The following is a 15,634-nucleotide window of genomic DNA, read 5'->3' on the forward strand; positions in this document are numbered from 1 at the left end:
AAGACACTTCATCTGTTCAGCTGTTTGAGCTAGAAACCACAGTATTATCACTGGTTGTGTCGTCTTCCTTTCCCTGCATATTCAGTGAGTAAGTTCAGAATGTTCTGTCTTAAACGAAAACTCCTGAAATTTCTCTCCATTCCCATTCATTCTCCTGTATTATTGTTGTATTCTCCCACCTGGTCTCCTTTTTTCTAACCACTTCTATCTTTCCAAAGCTCATTGCTGGTATTATGTCTTACTACCACTTGTTTCAGAGAATATTGCCTAAGTGTTTCTCATACCAGGTTAGCACCCTTACTGTTGACCACGAAATCATTTTAGGGGGTTAAATCAGCCTTTAAAAACAAAGTAAAATAGAATAAAAAGTATCAGATTGCATGGCACATGTAATGGGAAGTATTCTTTAAGCAACAAGGGTTTGTTTGTTTTTGCTGTTTTTTAGAGCCGAATATGTGGGATAAGTAAGCTCTCAGGCTAGGGGTTGAATTGGAGCTAGAGTTGCCGGCCTACACCACAGCCACAGCCACAGCCACACCAGAACTGAGCTGCGTCTGCAGCCTACACCATAGCCCACAGCATCGCCGGATCCTTAACCCACTGAGCAAGGCCAGGGATCGAACCTGAATCCTCATGGATACTAGTCAGGTTTGTTACTGCTGAACCACAATGGGAAATCCTAAGCAATCCAAGGTTTTTGTTTTTGTTTTTTGGTCTTTTTAAGGCTGCACTTGCAGCATATGGAGGTTCCCAGGCCAGAGGTTGAATAGGAGCTATATTCACTGGCCTATGCCAGAGCTTATGGCAATGCCGGATCCTTAACCCACTGAGCGATGCCAGAGATGGAACTTGCATCGTCATGGATACAAGTCAGATTCATTTCTGCTGAGCCACAACAGGAACTCCCCCAAGTTTTAAGCATATAATTATGGTTATATCCTTAAATATATATTACATAAAGTATGTATGTATGTGTCTATCTGTATGTATCTGGTTGCAGTATAGAGTTATTTCTTATCATGAATTGTAGGGAAAAATTGATTGTCACAGGTTTAAAGCAAAACTTCACAATGTTCAGGTAGGCAATCAAGAATTTCTAGGAGTTCCCGTTGTGGCGCAGTGGTTAACGAATCCGACTAGGAACCATGAGGTTGCAGGTTCGGTCCCTGGCCTTGCTCAGTGGGTTAATGATCCGGTGTTGCTGTGAGCTGTGGTGTAGGTTGCAGACGCGGCTTGGATCCCGCGTTGATGTGGCTTTGGAGTAGGCCAGAGGTTCCTAGCCTGGGAACCTCCATATGCCATGGGAGCGGCCCTAGAAATGGCAAAAAGACAAAAAAAAAAAAAAAAAAAAAAAGAATTTCTAGACACTGGCTTCTGTGCACTTTGCCAAATACATTTCTTCCTACTGCATCACTGTACTGCTTCTCTGCTTAAAAGAATGAAAACTGCTGTGGCTGTGGTGTAGGCTGGCAGCTGCAACTCCAATTCAACCCCTCGCCTGGGAACTTGCATATGCTACTGGTGTGGCCCTGAAAAAAAAAAAAAAGAAAGAAAATGATCAGGAGACAGTAGAGTATAGTGAAAAACCAGAATGAAGGAGATCCCTGGTGGCCTAGCAGTTAAGGATTCAGTGTTGTCACTACTGTGACTCGAGTTTGATCCCTGGCCTGGGAACTTCTGCATGCCACAGCCATGACAAAAATAAATAAATAAATAAATAAAATACTTGGGGTTGAAATCCTAGCTTTTCCCTTAAATAGGAATGTAACTTTGAACACATTACTTAGTCTCTCAAGGCCTGTTTCCTCATTTGTAAAATGGAGATAATAGTACCTACCTCATAGGACTGTTGAGAGGATTGAATGAACTACCTAGAACCCTGGGTGAGCATAATGAGTGTTAGTATCTAAGATCCCTTATGCTATAGACAAAAGGATTCTGACAACCTAGATTTGAGTTCCCTGGGTATAGGCTTAACCGGCTTTTATCTCTGGCTAGACTTAACCATTCTCCTCATCTGTAAAAATAGGGATGGTTCAAACATTGCTGTAAACATGGATTGAGTGCTTGCACTGTGCTTCTGGAATGTGAACTTGAGGTTGGAGCTGTTTTCTCTGTGTCCCCAAAACCTTGCATAGTGCCTGATACAGAGCGTGCAAATATTTAGTATCAACCTTGTGACTATAACGGATTATCACTGAGATAAAGATAAATGAGGAAACTCAGGTGTGTACTAAGTGCTACAATATAGATGTGGACCAGGTGCAATGGTAGCAAGAAAGACAGGACCAAACATTGGGTTTGGTCAGAAGGTGATTTTTAAATGAGAAAAAGCCTACAAGGGGAGTTCCTGTTGTGGCTCAGGGGAAATGAATCTGACTAGTATCCATGAGGACAAAGGTTCCACCCGTGGCCTTGCTCAGTGGGTTAAGGATCCGTCATTGCTGTGAGCTGTAGTATAGGCTGGTAGCTATAGCTCTGATTGAACCCCTAGGATGGGAACTTCCATATGCCGTGGGTACAGCCCTAAAAAGACAAAACAAAACAAAAGTCTACCAGTGGAAAGTGGGGCCAGAAATCAGATTATAGAAGAAGCAGGCACACGGCATGAAGTGTTAATTTTATATAATTAGAGTTTGATGGGAGGCATGATAGTAGCTAGAAGAGCATAAAGGTGTAGAGTAGGGTTTTTTAAGAGGAATTTGTATTTTATGAAAAATATTTTTTGGCCACCCTTCAGCATATGAGTTTCCAGGCCAAGGATCGGATGGGAGGTGCAGTTGCAACCTGTGCCACAGCTGTGGCAACTCAGGATCCTTTAATTCACTGTCCCAGGCCAGGGATTAAGTCAGCGTCCTGGCATTGAAGAGGCACTGCTGATTCCATTGTGCCACAGCAGGAATTCCTGAAAATATCTTTTATGTTGAACTGTTGGTGAGAAATAAGTAACTATGAATCTGAGTTGCATCTATGAACCACCATCAAATGTAATGTTCAGGAGTTCCCATCGTGGAGCAGTGGGAACAGAGTAACCATGAGGTTTCAGGTTTGATCCCTGGCCTTGCTCAGTGAGTTAAGGATCCAGCATTGCTGTGAGCTGTGGTGTAGGTCGCAGGCTCCACTCGGATCCCATGTTGCTGTGGCTCTGACATAGGCCGGTGGCTACAGCTCTGATTACACCCCTAGCCTGGGAACCTCCACATGCTGCCGGTGCAGCCCTAGAAAAGGCAAAAAGACAAAAAAAAAAAAAAAAAAAAGGTAATGTTGACACTTCTTGGCCAGTGTGAGGTGCAGACGCTGCCTCCTTGCTACCTACTTCCTACAGCCTTCCCTGACCTGGATATAAAATTACCTTTGCTTCCTGGATTGTAGAAAAGGGGGTGGGGGTGGGAAGTACATGCATCACCACTATGGTCCTTTTAGGGTTCATCTAGATAATTAATTCTAGACTGTGTGGAGATACTACCTATCTAAAGTCACAGGGACGCTTAGAGACACTGCTGGAACAGTTCTTAGGCTTCTTCCTGGGAACACTCCATTAGGCAAGAAGGCATGGGTGTGGACTATATGATGCAGCCTGATTCAGTTATAGCTAAGCTCCAAGCTAAACACTTCCTAGCTCTGTGGCCAGGGCCAAGTTATTTGAACTTTTTTTTTTTTGTCTTTTTGCCTTTTCGAAGGCCACTTCCTGCGGCATATTTCCCAGGCTAGGGGTCGAATCAGAGCTGTAGTCACCGGCCTACGCCAGAGCCACAGCAACTCGGGATCCAAGAGCCGTGTCTGCAACCTACACCACAGCTCAAGGCAACGCCGGATCCTTAACCCACTGAGCAAGGCCAGGGATTGAACCCGCAATCTCATGGTTCCTAGTCGGATTCGTTAACCACTGCGCCACGACGGGAACTCCACTTGAACTTTCTAAGCCAGTTTTCTGCCACCTGAGAGGGGTGATGTGGGGAGCAGTTAAATGTTTTTGTTTTGTTTTTAAGGCTGCAACTGTGGCAGATGTAAATTCCTAGGCTAGGGGTTGAATCAGAGCTGCAGCTGCAGAGGTACACCACAGCCACATCAACACCCATCCAAGACGCATCTGGGACCTACTGGGCGCCAGACGCTTAACCCACTGATTGAGGCCAAGGATCGAACCCGCATCCTCTCATGCCAGGTTCTTAACCCACTGAGCCATAAGGGAAACTCCCAAGGTGTTTCGTTTTTGTTTTTGTAGGAACAGTTAAATGTAAAACACTCAGGATAGCGTCTCAGGCTCTTAATATACAGTCGTTATTAAAAGAAAAAAAAAAAGAAATGCGAGATTGGTTTTTCCTACTAGCCTGTGAACTCCATGACAACGCCAGATAATCGCCCATCAGTGAAGGCGGCCCAGCGGGCCCACTCCGGGGATGGCAGTTCCGGGCTGTGGGGCTCAGCCTGACGTGGCGGGGCGGGACTTCCGGCGAGAGAAGGAAGCGGAGCGGGAGGCACCGGCCGGCAGGTGCCGCTGACAGATCAGTGGTCGCCCGGCGCGGCGCGGGAGCGGAGGCGAGGCAGGACCCCGGCTCCGTTGCCGCTTCTCTGGGCGCCCTCGACCCTGACCTCCGTGCCAGGATGGCTCGGGGCGAGAGGCGGCGCCGCGGGGCGCCGGCGGACGGAGCGCGGACCGCTGAGAGGGCGGCTCGAGGCGGCCCCGCGCGACGGGATGGCCGAGGCGGCAGCGCCCGCGGCGCAGTTCGGGGGGTGGCTCTGGCGGTCCTGGTCCTATCTCTGGTCCTGGGCCTGTCGGGATCCTGGCTGCTGGCTTGGCACCGTGTGCGGCGGGCGGTCACGCTGCACTCCGCGTCCCCGGCGCTGCCTCCCGACTCTTCCAGCCCTTCTGTAGCTCCGGACCTCTTCTGGGGGACCTACCGCCCTCACGTCTACTTCGGCATGAAGACCCGCAGCCCGCAGCCCCTCCTCACCGGTAACCTGGACCTGGGGCGGGCAGGCACGCGGGCACTTAATCTGGGCGCCCCAGCTTCGCGCCAGAGCCAGGGTGGTGAGGAGCGGATCAGGAGACTTACGAAGAGGGATAACCCTGGAGTTCTCAGCGACCCAGAGGGATAGGTCCTCTGCATGCTCTTTGACTTACGTGGCCCTTCTACCCCCAGGACTGATGTGGGCGCAGCAAGGCACCACCCCAGGGACCCCTAAGCTCAGGCACACGTGTGAGCAGGGGGACGGCGTGGGTCCCTATGGCTGGGAGTTCCACGACGGTGTCTCCTTCGGGCGGCAACACATCCAGGATGGGGCCTTAAGGCTCACCACTGAGTTCGTCAAGAGGCCTGGGGGTCAGCACGGAGGGGACTGGAGCTGGAGAGTGACTGTAGAGCCTCAGGTCAGGGCCCGCAGGACACCCTTCCCCCAACCCAGCCTCCCTCCACCCTTCCTTTGCTGCCAGCAAAAACGGGATAAAGTGGGGGTTAATAGCAGGGGCTCTGAGTCCTGCTGCCTGGTTTGAATCTGTTGCCTGTATGACCATCTCTTGTTACTGTCTCTAAGCCTTGGTTTTCTTGTCTGTAAAATGGAAACCAAAACAGCACCTAACTCCCAGGATTGTAAGAATTAAAGGAAATGACATGCAGAGTTTTCAGCATAGTCCATGGCACAAAAGTACTATTATTTCCCAGAGAACCCTGTGCAAAGCTTTCTCTCATCCCCCTGGTGCTCACCCTCAGTGACTCTCAACACTGCCAAATGTTACATTGTTTACTAGGTTGCTTTTGCCTGGTGTCCCTTTCCCTTACTAAGGCTGATTCTCAGGGGCGAGACTGCTCACCTAATGCTGTGTTTTCTATCCTCCTTGGTCACCCAGGCCTCAGGTACGTCTGCCCTCCCTTTGGTGTCCCTGTTCTTCTATGTGGTAACAGATGGCAAGGAAGTCCTAGTGCCAGAGGTTGGGGCCAAGGGGCAGTTGAAGTTCATCAGTGGGCACACCAGTGAGCTTGGTGACTTCCGCTTTACACTTCTGGCACCAACCAGTCCAGGGGATACCACCCCCAAGTATGGCAGGTAACTGGGGGAAGAGAGGGTGGGGTGGTGGTAAGGGTGGAATGGATGCTGACTTAGCCTGATTTCTATCACCCCCACTCTGTCTTCTTTCCACCAGTTATTTCCCTTCTCACCAGGATCCATGTTCCCTGCATTGCCAAGACCTTCCTGTCCCGACTCCTGACCACATATTTCTTTACAGCCCCCACACTACTTCCTCCTGAGTAATATTTCCTATTTATTTTTTTCCTTTTAAGCTACAATGTCTTCTGGTCCTCCAACCCAGGACTCCCCTTGCTGACAGAGATGGTGAAGAGTCGTCTAAATAGCTGGTTTCAGCATCGGCCCCCAGGGGCCTCCCCTGAACGCTACCTCGGCTTGCCAGGATCTCTGAAGTGGGAAGACAGAGGCCCAAGTGGGCAACGACAGGGACAAGGGCAATTCTTGATACAACAGGTGACACTGAAAGTCCCCTTTTCCGTGGAGTTCGTGTTTGAATCAGGCAGTGCCCGGGCAGGAGGAAGTCAAGCCTTGAAGCAGCTGGCAGGCAGTCTGCTGACCCAGGCCCTGGAAAGCCATGCTGAAACCTTTAGAAAGCGCTTTGAGAAGACCTTCCGGCTAAAGGAGAAGGGCCTGAGCCCTGAGGAGCAGGCTTTGGGCCAGGCTGCCCTCAGTGGCCTTCTTGGTGGTATTGGCTACTTCTATGGACAGGGTCTGGTGTTGCCAGACGTGGGGGTTGCAGGGTCTGAGCAGAAGGTGGACCCAGTCCTCTTTCCACCTGTCCCTCTCTTCACAGCAGTGCCCTCCCGGTCATTCTTCCCGCGAGGCTTCCTTTGGGATGAGGGCTTTCACCAGCTGGTGGTCCAGCGGTGGGATCCCAGACTCACCCGGGAGGCCCTAGGCCACTGGCTGGGGCTGCTCAATGCTGACGGTTGGATTGGGCGGGAGCAGATACTGGGGGATGAGGCCCGAGCCCGGGTGCCCCCAGAGTTCCTGGTGCAACGGACCGCCCACGCCAACCCCCCAACCCTGCTTTTGCCTGTAGCCCACATGCTAGAGGGTGGTGACCCTGCCGACCTTGCCTTCCTTCGCAGGGCCTTCCCCCGCCTGCATGCCTGGTTCTCCTGGCTTCATCAGAGCCAGGCAGGGCCGGTACCACTCTCTTACCGCTGGCGGGGCCGGGACCCAGCCTTGCCAACCTTACTGAACCCCAAGACGCTGCCTTCAGGGCTGGATGACTATCCCCGGGCTTCACACCCTTCAGCTACTGAGCGGCACCTGGACCTGCGATGCTGGGTGGCACTGGGTGCCCGTGTGTTGATGCGGCTGGCAGAGCAGCTGGGAGAGGCTGAGGCAGCTGCAGAGCTGGGCCCATTGGCTGTCTCACTGGAAGCTGAGGAGAGCCTGGATGAGCTGCACTGGGCTCCAGAGCTAGGAGTCTTTGCAGACTTTGGGAACCACACAAAAGCAGTGCAGCTGAAGCCTCGGCCTCCCCAGGGGATGGTGCGAGTGGTGGGCCGGCCCCACCCTCACTTACAATATGTGGATGCCTTGGGCTATGTCAGCCTTTTTCCCTTTCTGCTGCGGCTGCTGGACCCCAACTCATCCCGCCTTGGGCCCCTGCTGGATGTTCTAGCTGACAGCCGTCATCTCTGGAGCCCCTTTGGTTTGCGCTCCCTCGCAGCATCCAGCCCCTTTTACAGCCAGCGCAATTCAGAGCATGACCCTCCCTACTGGCGGGGTGCTGTGTGGCTCAATATCAACTACCTGGCCTTGGGGGCCCTTCACCACTATGGGCATCTGGAGGGCCCCTACCAGGCCCGTGCAGCCAAGCTCCATAGAGAGCTGCGTGCCAATCTGGTGGGCAACGTGTGGCGGCAATACCAGGCCACGGGGTTCCTGTGGGAGCAGTACAGTGACCGGGATGGGCGGGGCATGGGCTGCCGCCCCTTCCAGGGCTGGACCAGCCTTGTCCTACTGGTCATGGCTGAAGACTACTGAAGTGGGAGGATGGGAGGGGAGCCAGACCCCTTGTTCCTCTCTGGACTAGAGGGACACGGTCTCTTGCTTCTGCCCCCAGCCCTCAGATACCAATGCTTCAAACCCTCCTCAGCTCATCTCAGGGGTCTCCTTACTGTCATCCCACATAGCCCTGGGGTGAATGTGAACTTAAGAGTCTATTTTTCTAAATAAATTGGAAAACCATACTCAACTCTATTGGTTTCGCCGGCTTTGCCTCACCAAGAGGTCTTAGCTCAGTCCAGCCCTTCAGAGCCCGTGGAAAAAGTGGCCATTGAGTCCTCCAAATCTAGTCAGGTCAAGTGCAATGCAGCGAGTCGAGCACTAGTCCACCCAAATCCGCAAGCAGCTGGTTCACATCTCTTTAATGAGATCAAAGGCTTCTGTGTATGTCTTGGGGGGGTAGAGCTAGCACAGTCCCCCAAACACTGCCCCTCCCCTCAGGACTCCAGCCCTTTCAGATTCCAGGAGGGCAGAAAGAGGCCGAGGAAAACTCAGGGCGTTGGGAACAGGGTTATTTCTGGTGGGCAAGCAACCCACCCACCCTCCCAGAGCTGCTTAAGGGATGTCCCCCTCACTGGAAGCCAGCCCCAGGGGAGAGACCTGGGGGATGGGATTTAGGGGCGGTGCACAAGGAGACTGTCCCTCCACGTCTGGTGGGGTGGCACCAGCCCTAGCCTCCTCGGCTGGCTCACCTTCACTGGAGTCAGGACAAGGGCAGAGCTCAATACCTGAGTCACCAGTGAGGCGGCGATAGCGGCAGGAGGGGGGTGTGGGGGCAGGGCTCACCCCTGCCCCAGGCTCACCCTCCTGATGAAGGGGGGTACTCTGGTGGGAGGAAACACCTTCCACATTTGTTCCCTCGCGGTGGGCAGGGCAGCTAGAAGCAGAGGAGGAGCAAGTGCATTCACTGGAAGCTGTCGAGGGGCAGCCTGAGGCTGCAGTGTAAGGAGGTGGTGGTGTGCCGGGGCGGTGAACCACATCCTCATAGGCTGGGGGTTTGAAGGCGCTGAGGAGGCCTGCAGGAAAGAATGGCAGATTGGCTGGAGGCAACCAGGGGTGGGATGATGGTCTCTTTCCTATTAGGGAACAGTGTGTCCTGAAATGTTTGAAAAGGGAATGTGGGATGAGTCAGGGTCCTGGCTTGGGAGGGGTCCCTGGAGTGATCCCAGAGCCTCAGGTCACTCACGAAGGTCAAGCAGTGAGCCAGCAGGGGCAGGACCAGCCCCATGGCATGCCCCGTGGTAGGCCAACAAGTTGATCTCACGCTGCCGCTGCTGTTGCTGCAGCCGGAGTTTAGCCCGTCGATGGCGGAAGGCGCAGCAGCAGCTAAAGAGAATGAGGACAGTCCAGAGGAGCCAGAACCCTGCAGGAGGTGAGGAAGGAGAGTCTTAGACACCGCCCATGCAGAGAAGCGTCCTTGAAGGCTGAGGTCCAAAGGCAGGTGGACAGAAGGACCCGAGGAGAGCCCCCTTAGAGACTCACACCAGAGCTCATAGTAGTAGGTGCAGCAGCCGGTCTCCCCGCAGCAGTGACCACTCTCACAGAGGTAGGGCTGGTTGTTCACTCCTGGGCACAGCTCTCGAAGCTGGGAGCAAGGAGGCACTTGGAGCCAAGGGAGATTCCAGCCCAAGGCACTGTCCACCCCCACCCCCTACATATACAAACACAATCCCACCCTGTCAATGGAGTAATCTATGGGGCGGGGGATAGTCAAGTGTCAAATATCTGAAGGGCTGCCAGCATAGAAGAGGATTTGGAATAGCAAGAATCAGTCTAGAGAATAAGCTGCAAGTGGTGGACATTCCGAGGGGTAGATTTCAGCTCTGCACATAGGAGACTTTTTTCATACACACGTCTGACTCCCTGGGGTGTTTGCTGCTAAGGGAGTGTTTTGGTAGAAGTCAGAAGACAGTCTGAGCTATCTTAAAGTCTCAAGACAACGGGTAAAGGGTTTAAGGTAGTTTCCAAAGCTAAAATGTTTTCCTCATTCCCCATAGTCTGCCAGTCTCCACCCCCAAGAGGGATTTTTCCACCCTGGGTCTCAGGCTTCCTAGGGTAGGGGGTGGAGGGCAGTGTGAGACCCAGGACAGGGCTCCCAACCAGAGGGGAATGCTGTGGATGATAAATGATGGCATCCAGGGCGCGAGTCTGGGCTCCAGCTCTTCTCCAAATTGCTCCCTCAAGAGAAGACGCTGCTGGACTCTGTTGTGACAATAGGCACACAGAAAAACATCACAAATAACTGTTGCAAGACAGAGGGAGCTTCCCTGGGGCCTCGCTATGCCCCTGGTCACTGGAGTGCCACTGCAAACTTCCACTGCAGCCAAGAGATGGGGTTTATGAAGCTGCAGGCAAAGTCAACTGCGTCTATGTTAAAGTTTAGACAAAGAGTGGAAGGGGCATATCTGGGAACTTCACAGTACCTTTGTCTCCGTGAGTTCCTCCCCACCCCACAAAAGGAAGGGACAAGGAAACAGGAAAAAGAAATAAATGGCTGTCGCGATAGGTTTTTGGAGCTGTTGGGATACCTGCTGTTGCGGCACTCGAAGTGCCCCCCAGGCCTCCTCGCTTCCGTTCCCGCCGCTGGCACGAGCCATGCCTCCACCTACAGCCCCCTGAAAACCACAGCCTCCTCTACTGCCAGCTGCCCCGCCCCTGCCACCTCTGCTGCCACCGCCATGGTCCCTGCCCGGCCCATCTTCTCTGCCGCCACCATCACTCCCCGACCGGAGATTCCATCCAGCGAGAGCTCTGCCAACTAGCACCTAGGTTGTTCCGTCCTACCAATCCGCGTCACCCTTCGACAGACCAGCCAATGGGAACGATCACAGGCTTATCCCTGTGACCAATCTACAGCAGCGCCTCCGCCACTCTCCCAGACGACAAGCGCTTGCACAGACAAAGAGCGGGGTAAGATTCGACCCATGGCCCTGAGTGACAGCGACGACAGCCAATGTGAACAACAGAACCGGCTTTGAGTTATCAGCCAATGAATGGCCGCCCGGGACAGCAAAGTTCCCGCTGATTGGCTTGAGCTCTATTTTCGGGGTGACGCCAAAACCCTGACCACTCCAGGTAATCCCGCTGGAAGAGGCGGGGTCCCAGCAGCCCACCCGGAGTCTGGCTGCTTAGCGGCTACTGTTCCCTGGAGTCCACGCAGGCTCCGATGGGGGCAAGATGTGTGTACAGGGAATTGGCCTGCCCATACCCCGTTCCCCCAATTCTGTACAAGTCAGGGCACCGGATGAAATTTAATACGGTGAGGAAGACACTGAAAACAGGGGACAGAGAAGGCGCAGAGTCCGAGTTGGGTGAAGGCTTTAAGTAGCCAAAAGTGGGGATCCGGGGCCCTCAGGTCCACCCAGCCGCATCTGCAGGTTGATGCGGTAGCACTGAAGGCTGCAGAGTGCTTGGCCGGTGCGGGAGCAGGCGTAGCGTCGCGGATGGGGGCAACCGGGGACAGAGCATCGAGGAGGAGGGCCAGATGGGGATGGCCGCTGAGACACAGGTGCGGGGGCCGGAACGCCAGGTGGGAAGGAAAGGGTGGAACCCTGTGCCCCGCTACTGTAGCGCACCATGGGGGCCGGGGCTGCAGTCCGCCCTCCCCGCCGCTCGCCCCGCGCAGCCCCTCGGCCTCCTCGCCCGCTGGGCGCCGCAGTCTTGGTGAGGCGCTCAATAGTCTGGTTCTTGTGCTCCTCTGCCCGCCGAGCCGCCTGCAGCCTCCTCTTCCGCGCCCGCTCCTCACGCTTCAGCAGCATCTCCTCTGTGAGAGCTGGGGCCGGGCAGCCCCCAGCCACAGGTAGTGACAGCATTGGGGAAGGCTGGCTCCGAGCCTTCTGCAGCAGAGCTCTCTAGGGAGAGCCAGATGAGAGGATGTCAGAATAGGGGGAAGAGAGGTTTGAGTGGGGCAGAGGCAAGAGGGGACATGGAAAGTGGGTCTTGAGAGCAGTCCCTGAAGAAGGGGTGGCATGAACACCCTCTCCAGGAGCCCTTCATACTGCCTTCTCCCAAGGTCTCCAGACTTTCAGCTTTAGTTCCTTGACTCTACTTGCATTAGTAATGTTACCTGCCTGCCCTGCGTACCAACACTCTGTAATAGCTCTCGGGAGGCTTTTTTGTTGTTGTTTTTAAAAAAATCTTTTTATCTCAGTGAATAGCATCAACTGGATAAATGCTCAACCCTCAAACTCAGGATTAACACTGATTCCTCTCCTTCCCCCAACAAGTGTCTATTTCCTAAACATCTCCAGAATCCATCTGATTTTTTCCATCTCCACAACTTCATCTTGGTTCAAGCCAACACCACCCCACCTCAACCTGCACCCCAACTCTCTGCACCCTAGGCAAGTGGAAGTTCCTGAACACAGTCAGCAGTTGCAACTGGCGCCACAGCTGCGGAAACAGGATCCTTAACCCACTTGAGTCACATGAGAACTTCCCTACACACCATCTCTTACTTGACTACTCAACCAGCTTCCTACCTGGTCTTGTTTCTATCCCTTACCACCACTAAGAAACCAAAGTAAACTACTGAACTATAAATCAAACATTTCACTTCTATACAAATAATCCTTTCATGGTAGTCACAACTTAGTCGTCTCCTTGACCATTATTCCACTCTGAGCCACTGCCCTTGCAGGTCTCCCTGCCTGGAAAGCTCCTCTGGTATTAGAAATGTTATCTCTTAAGAGAGATCTTCCAACACTACTACCCTCTCTAATGTTGTTTCTTTTCTACTATTTTCTATTTCATCACCCTATTTTCATTATAACCCTTACAGGGTTTTTTTGTTTTTTTGGGGTTTTTTTGGTCTTTTTGCCTTTTCTAGGGCCGCTCCAGCAGCATATGGAGGTTCCCAGGCTATGGGTCTAATTGGAGCTGTAGCTGCAGGCCTACACCAGAGCCACAGCAATGCGGGATCCGAGCTGCGTCTGTGACCTACACCACAGCTCAGGGCAATGCTGGATCCTTAACCCACTGAGCAAGGCCAGGAATCGAACCTGCAACCTCATGGTTCCTAGTCGGATTCGTTAACCACTGAGCCACGACGGGAACTCCAGCCCTTATAGCTTTTTGAAATTACTTATTTACTGTTTACTTATTTACACCAACACAGACACATGCACAAGTGCCAGTTCCATGAGAACAGAAATCTTGTCTGTCCTTCCACTGCTGATATTCTTGCTGCCTAGCAAAGTTCTTGGAACACAGAAAGTTCTCCATGTGTATTTGGTAACTGAATAAAGAATGAACCAACTTACCTGTCGGGCAGTGAGCAGCCGTTCATTGATTTCCTTCTTGAGATCTCCATTGTCATCAAGCTCCCCCTTCTCCAAAGCATCCAGCCACCTCTGTTCCTCCTCTTCCTCCTGACCCCCTAGGCTCCCGGACAGGTCCCGAAGTGGGGAGGGGGACAGATTACTGTCTTCATCTGGAAAGGAAAGGTGGAGAGCTAAAGTAGAATTGTTCAGATGGGGAACCCAATTCGGCCAAGTTAGTACTGGGACACTCAAAATCCTCACCTTCCTCAGAACAAACCTCCTTCCCTTAACCAGATATAATGAGAAACCCAATTTTTCCACCTCCAAATCCTTCTCACCCAGCCAGGCACGGTACTGCTCAAGGGGAACTCCTTCCATAGGTTCCTCTTCGTTGTCCACAACCATAAGGGGAGAAGGTGAGCGAGGGCCCTCAGGGATCACAGTGAAGGTAGGAACACTGCAGAGAAGCAACAACTCTGTAAGCTGAGCAATCAATTGTCTCTCCCTGCTCAATCCGTCCAGCCTTCCCTACACCCTTTTGGGTTCTTGCTCCATTAATCTGGGCCCTGAAGTCACAGTGTCCATTCTCCGTCTACTAGAAAGCCCAGCCAGCGTCTCCTATCTCTACCTGTTTCTAAAGTCCCCCAGGTAAAACCTTGCTTTCTTGATCTCACCTCTTGGTGCCCAGGACCTGCCCGCCCAGCTTGATTTTGAGTTTGAGCTGGGGCTTAGCAGGAGACGGCTGCGTGGGCCCAGCCTCCTCTTCCTGGTAGTGTTTCTTCTTGTGCTTCTTCTTGTGCTTCTTGTGCTTTTTCTTGTGCACTCCGTGGCCGTGGGCACCTGCCAGACTCAACTCCAGGGCTTCCCCTGCGGAAGGAGAGCCTGTCAACCGTGTATAGCGGGAGCCGGGCAAGGAAAGCGCTGAAGAACCCACTACCCCCGAGGGGTCCTACTCTTCCTGCGGTGTTCGTTGTTACCATAACAACGGCCCCGCCTTTCTCCTTCCCACCTGTAGCGAGGCGCCCAGACATCTCCGAGAAGCAAGAAAGAGATTCCTTTTCTGCGAAGGCCTAAGCTGCTTTATCGACCCGCTCTTACCCGGCTCAGGGGCCTCCATAGCCCCAGAGGTGCTCCCGCGCCGCCACAGCTTACTCATGGGGCCCTGCGAGGAAAGGGGGCTGGAAATAGTCCGAACACATGCAGACACACCTTTTCCGCCCCGCGGAATAACTTAACTCCAGTAAAAAAAAATCGGCTACTTCCGGTGCGTAGCAACCATGCTTGTGCGGGGCACACTTTGCGGCTAAAATTCTCCGGGAGAAACAACAGTCCTTCCAGCAAAAGTTCCGGTATCTCTGAGGGCCGGACCGCTCGAACTGGCGGGAGCTGTCAGCTGGCTCCGCATCGCCACAATTAAGATCAGAACTCAGCGCGGGCGATTCAATTATTGTTACACTCAAGCGTGATGGACGTATGGTCCGGACCAAATTCGGATCCAGGTTATGAGAATACAAAGATGAGTATGAGCACTTCTCTCTGCCTTGAAGGAATGTGCAGTTTGGAGGAGTACGTAAGATAACGATATTGCGGGCAAAATGGCAGAAAGCCTTGACAGTACAAGTGCCCCAAAGCAGGGCAAATGGTTTTTAAGCCCAAATTTTCATCAGTAGAGAAATGGTTAAATGAATTATGGTGCCTCTGTCCAATCTAGAACAGCCTGTTGCTAACAAAAGCTAAAAACTGGTAAGTAATTGATAAGATCGACATGGAAATTAGATCCTAGTGGATAATAGTATTGGAAACAATCTAAGTGTGCCTCTACTGAAATACCAAAAAAAAAAAAAAAAAATCATGAATTTGATACATCTATACAATGGGAAGCTATGTTGCTATAAAAAGAAATGAAACCCCAGAAGGCTACTCAAGGAACTGGTGACAGCAATTCCAATGGATGGTTGAGGGCAAAGGGAAATTTATTCTTCATAAAATACCCTTTCGTGCCTACTGAAGTTTGTATAAAACATGTGCATGCTTTACTTAGTTAAAAAAAAAGGCAACAGGAGTTCCTGTCGTGGCGCAGTGGTTAACGAATCCGACTAGGAACCATGAGGTTGCGGGTTCGGTCCCTGCCCTTGCTCAGTGGGTTAACGATCCGGCGTTGCCGTGAGCTGTGGTGTAGGTTGCAGACACGGCTCGGATCCCGCGTTGCTGTGGCTCTGGCGTAGGCCTGTGGCTACAGCTCCGATTCAACCCCTATCCTGGGAACCTCCATATGCCGTGGGAGCGGCCCAAGAAAAAGCAAAAAAAAAAAAAGGAAACAAGGTCTG

At 52.5% G+C, this 15,634-nt stretch overlaps 3 protein-coding genes across 5 annotated transcripts; 1 reads left to right on the plus strand and 2 right to left on the minus strand.

Annotated features, from left to right (window-relative positions):
* The first annotated feature begins 4,463 nt into the window (after nt 1-4,463).
* Nucleotides 4,464-8,236, plus strand: MOGS (mannosyl-oligosaccharide glucosidase). Of its 2 annotated transcripts, XM_003124990.4 has the most exons (4): nt 4,464-4,957; nt 5,145-5,371; nt 5,849-6,045; nt 6,282-8,236. In XM_003124990.4, exons 1-4 carry the CDS (start codon nt 4,606-4,608, stop codon nt 8,023-8,025), a joined length of 2,520 nt encoding a protein of 839 aa, XP_003125038.1. In that variant the 5' UTR covers nt 4,464-4,605; the 3' UTR covers nt 8,026-8,236. The 2 variants fall into 2 exon arrangements, with proteins under 2 accessions (XP_003125038.1, XP_084874987.1); XM_085018861.1 differs by lacking the exon at nt 5,145-5,371.
* Nucleotides 8,237-8,391: 155 nt separating this feature from the next.
* Nucleotides 8,392-10,787, minus strand: WBP1 (WW domain binding protein 1). Of its 2 annotated transcripts, XM_005662439.4 has the most exons (5): nt 10,575-10,787; nt 10,147-10,248; nt 9,529-9,631; nt 9,233-9,409; nt 8,392-9,062 (listed from the first exon to the last, which is right to left on the minus strand). In XM_005662439.4, exons 1-5 carry the CDS (start codon nt 10,641-10,643, stop codon nt 8,602-8,604), a joined length of 912 nt encoding a protein of 303 aa, XP_005662496.1. In that variant the 5' UTR covers nt 10,644-10,787; the 3' UTR covers nt 8,392-8,601. The 2 variants fall into 2 exon arrangements, with proteins under 2 accessions (XP_005662496.1, XP_003354806.1); XM_003354758.4 differs by lacking the exon at nt 10,147-10,248.
* A 491-nt stretch (nt 10,788-11,278) lies between these two features.
* On the minus strand, nt 11,279-14,546 carry INO80B (INO80 complex subunit B). The gene is made up of 5 exons (XM_003124991.6): nt 14,406-14,546; nt 13,982-14,174; nt 13,646-13,764; nt 13,308-13,477; nt 11,279-11,897 (listed from the first exon to the last, which is right to left on the minus strand). Exons 1-5 carry the CDS (start codon nt 14,461-14,463, stop codon nt 11,367-11,369), a joined length of 1,071 nt encoding a protein of 356 aa, XP_003125039.2. The 5' UTR covers nt 14,464-14,546; the 3' UTR covers nt 11,279-11,366.
* Between the last annotated feature and the right edge of the window lie 1,088 nt (nt 14,547-15,634).

This window comes from Sus scrofa, chromosome 3 (genome assembly GCF_054392235.1).
Source record: "Sus scrofa isolate SSC_HxYL_T2T_F1_AM1 chromosome 3, Sscrofa_HxYL_maternal_Yorkshire_Landrace_v2.0, whole genome shotgun sequence".
Lineage (NCBI taxonomy): Eukaryota > Metazoa > Chordata > Mammalia > Artiodactyla > Suidae > Sus > Sus scrofa.

What these genes read in the sequence shown, in the direction of transcription:
- WBP1 (XM_005662439.4), bottom strand. Translation starts at nt 10,643, where the DNA reads ATGGCTCGTGCCAGCGGCGGGAACGGAAGCGAGGAGGCCTGGGGGGCA. An exon ending in ATCCACAGCATTCCCCTCTG is followed by an intron (nt 9,632 to 10,146) that starts GTTGGGAGCCCT and finishes CCTTGCTCCCAG; the next exon opens with CTTCGAGAGCTGTGCCCAGG. An exon ending in TGGCTCACTGCTTGACCTTC is followed by an intron (nt 9,063 to 9,232) that starts GTGAGTGACCTG and finishes TCTTTCCTGCAG; the next exon opens with GCCTCCTCAGCGCCTTCAAA.
- MOGS (XM_003124990.4), top strand. Translation starts at nt 4,606, where the DNA reads ATGGCTCGGGGCGAGAGGCGGCGCCGCGGGGCGCCGGCGGACGGAGCG. An exon ending in CCCGCAGCCCCTCCTCACCG is followed by an intron (nt 4,958 to 5,144) that starts GTAACCTGGACC and finishes TTCTACCCCCAG; the next exon opens with GACTGATGTGGGCGCAGCAA. An exon ending in ACCACCCCCAAGTATGGCAG is followed by an intron (nt 6,046 to 6,281) that starts GTAACTGGGGGA and finishes TTTCCTTTTAAG; the next exon opens with CTACAATGTCTTCTGGTCCT.
- INO80B (XM_003124991.6), bottom strand. Translation starts at nt 14,463, where the DNA reads ATGAGTAAGCTGTGGCGGCGCGGGAGCACCTCTGGGGCTATGGAGGCC. An exon ending in CAGGTCCTGGGCACCAAGAG is followed by an intron (nt 13,765 to 13,981) that starts GTGAGATCAAGA and finishes GCTTCTCTGCAG; the next exon opens with TGTTCCTACCTTCACTGTGA. An exon ending in GGCTGCTCACTGCCCGACAG is followed by an intron (nt 11,898 to 13,307) that starts GTAAGTTGGTTC and finishes GGCTCTCCCTAG; the next exon opens with AGAGCTCTGCTGCAGAAGGC.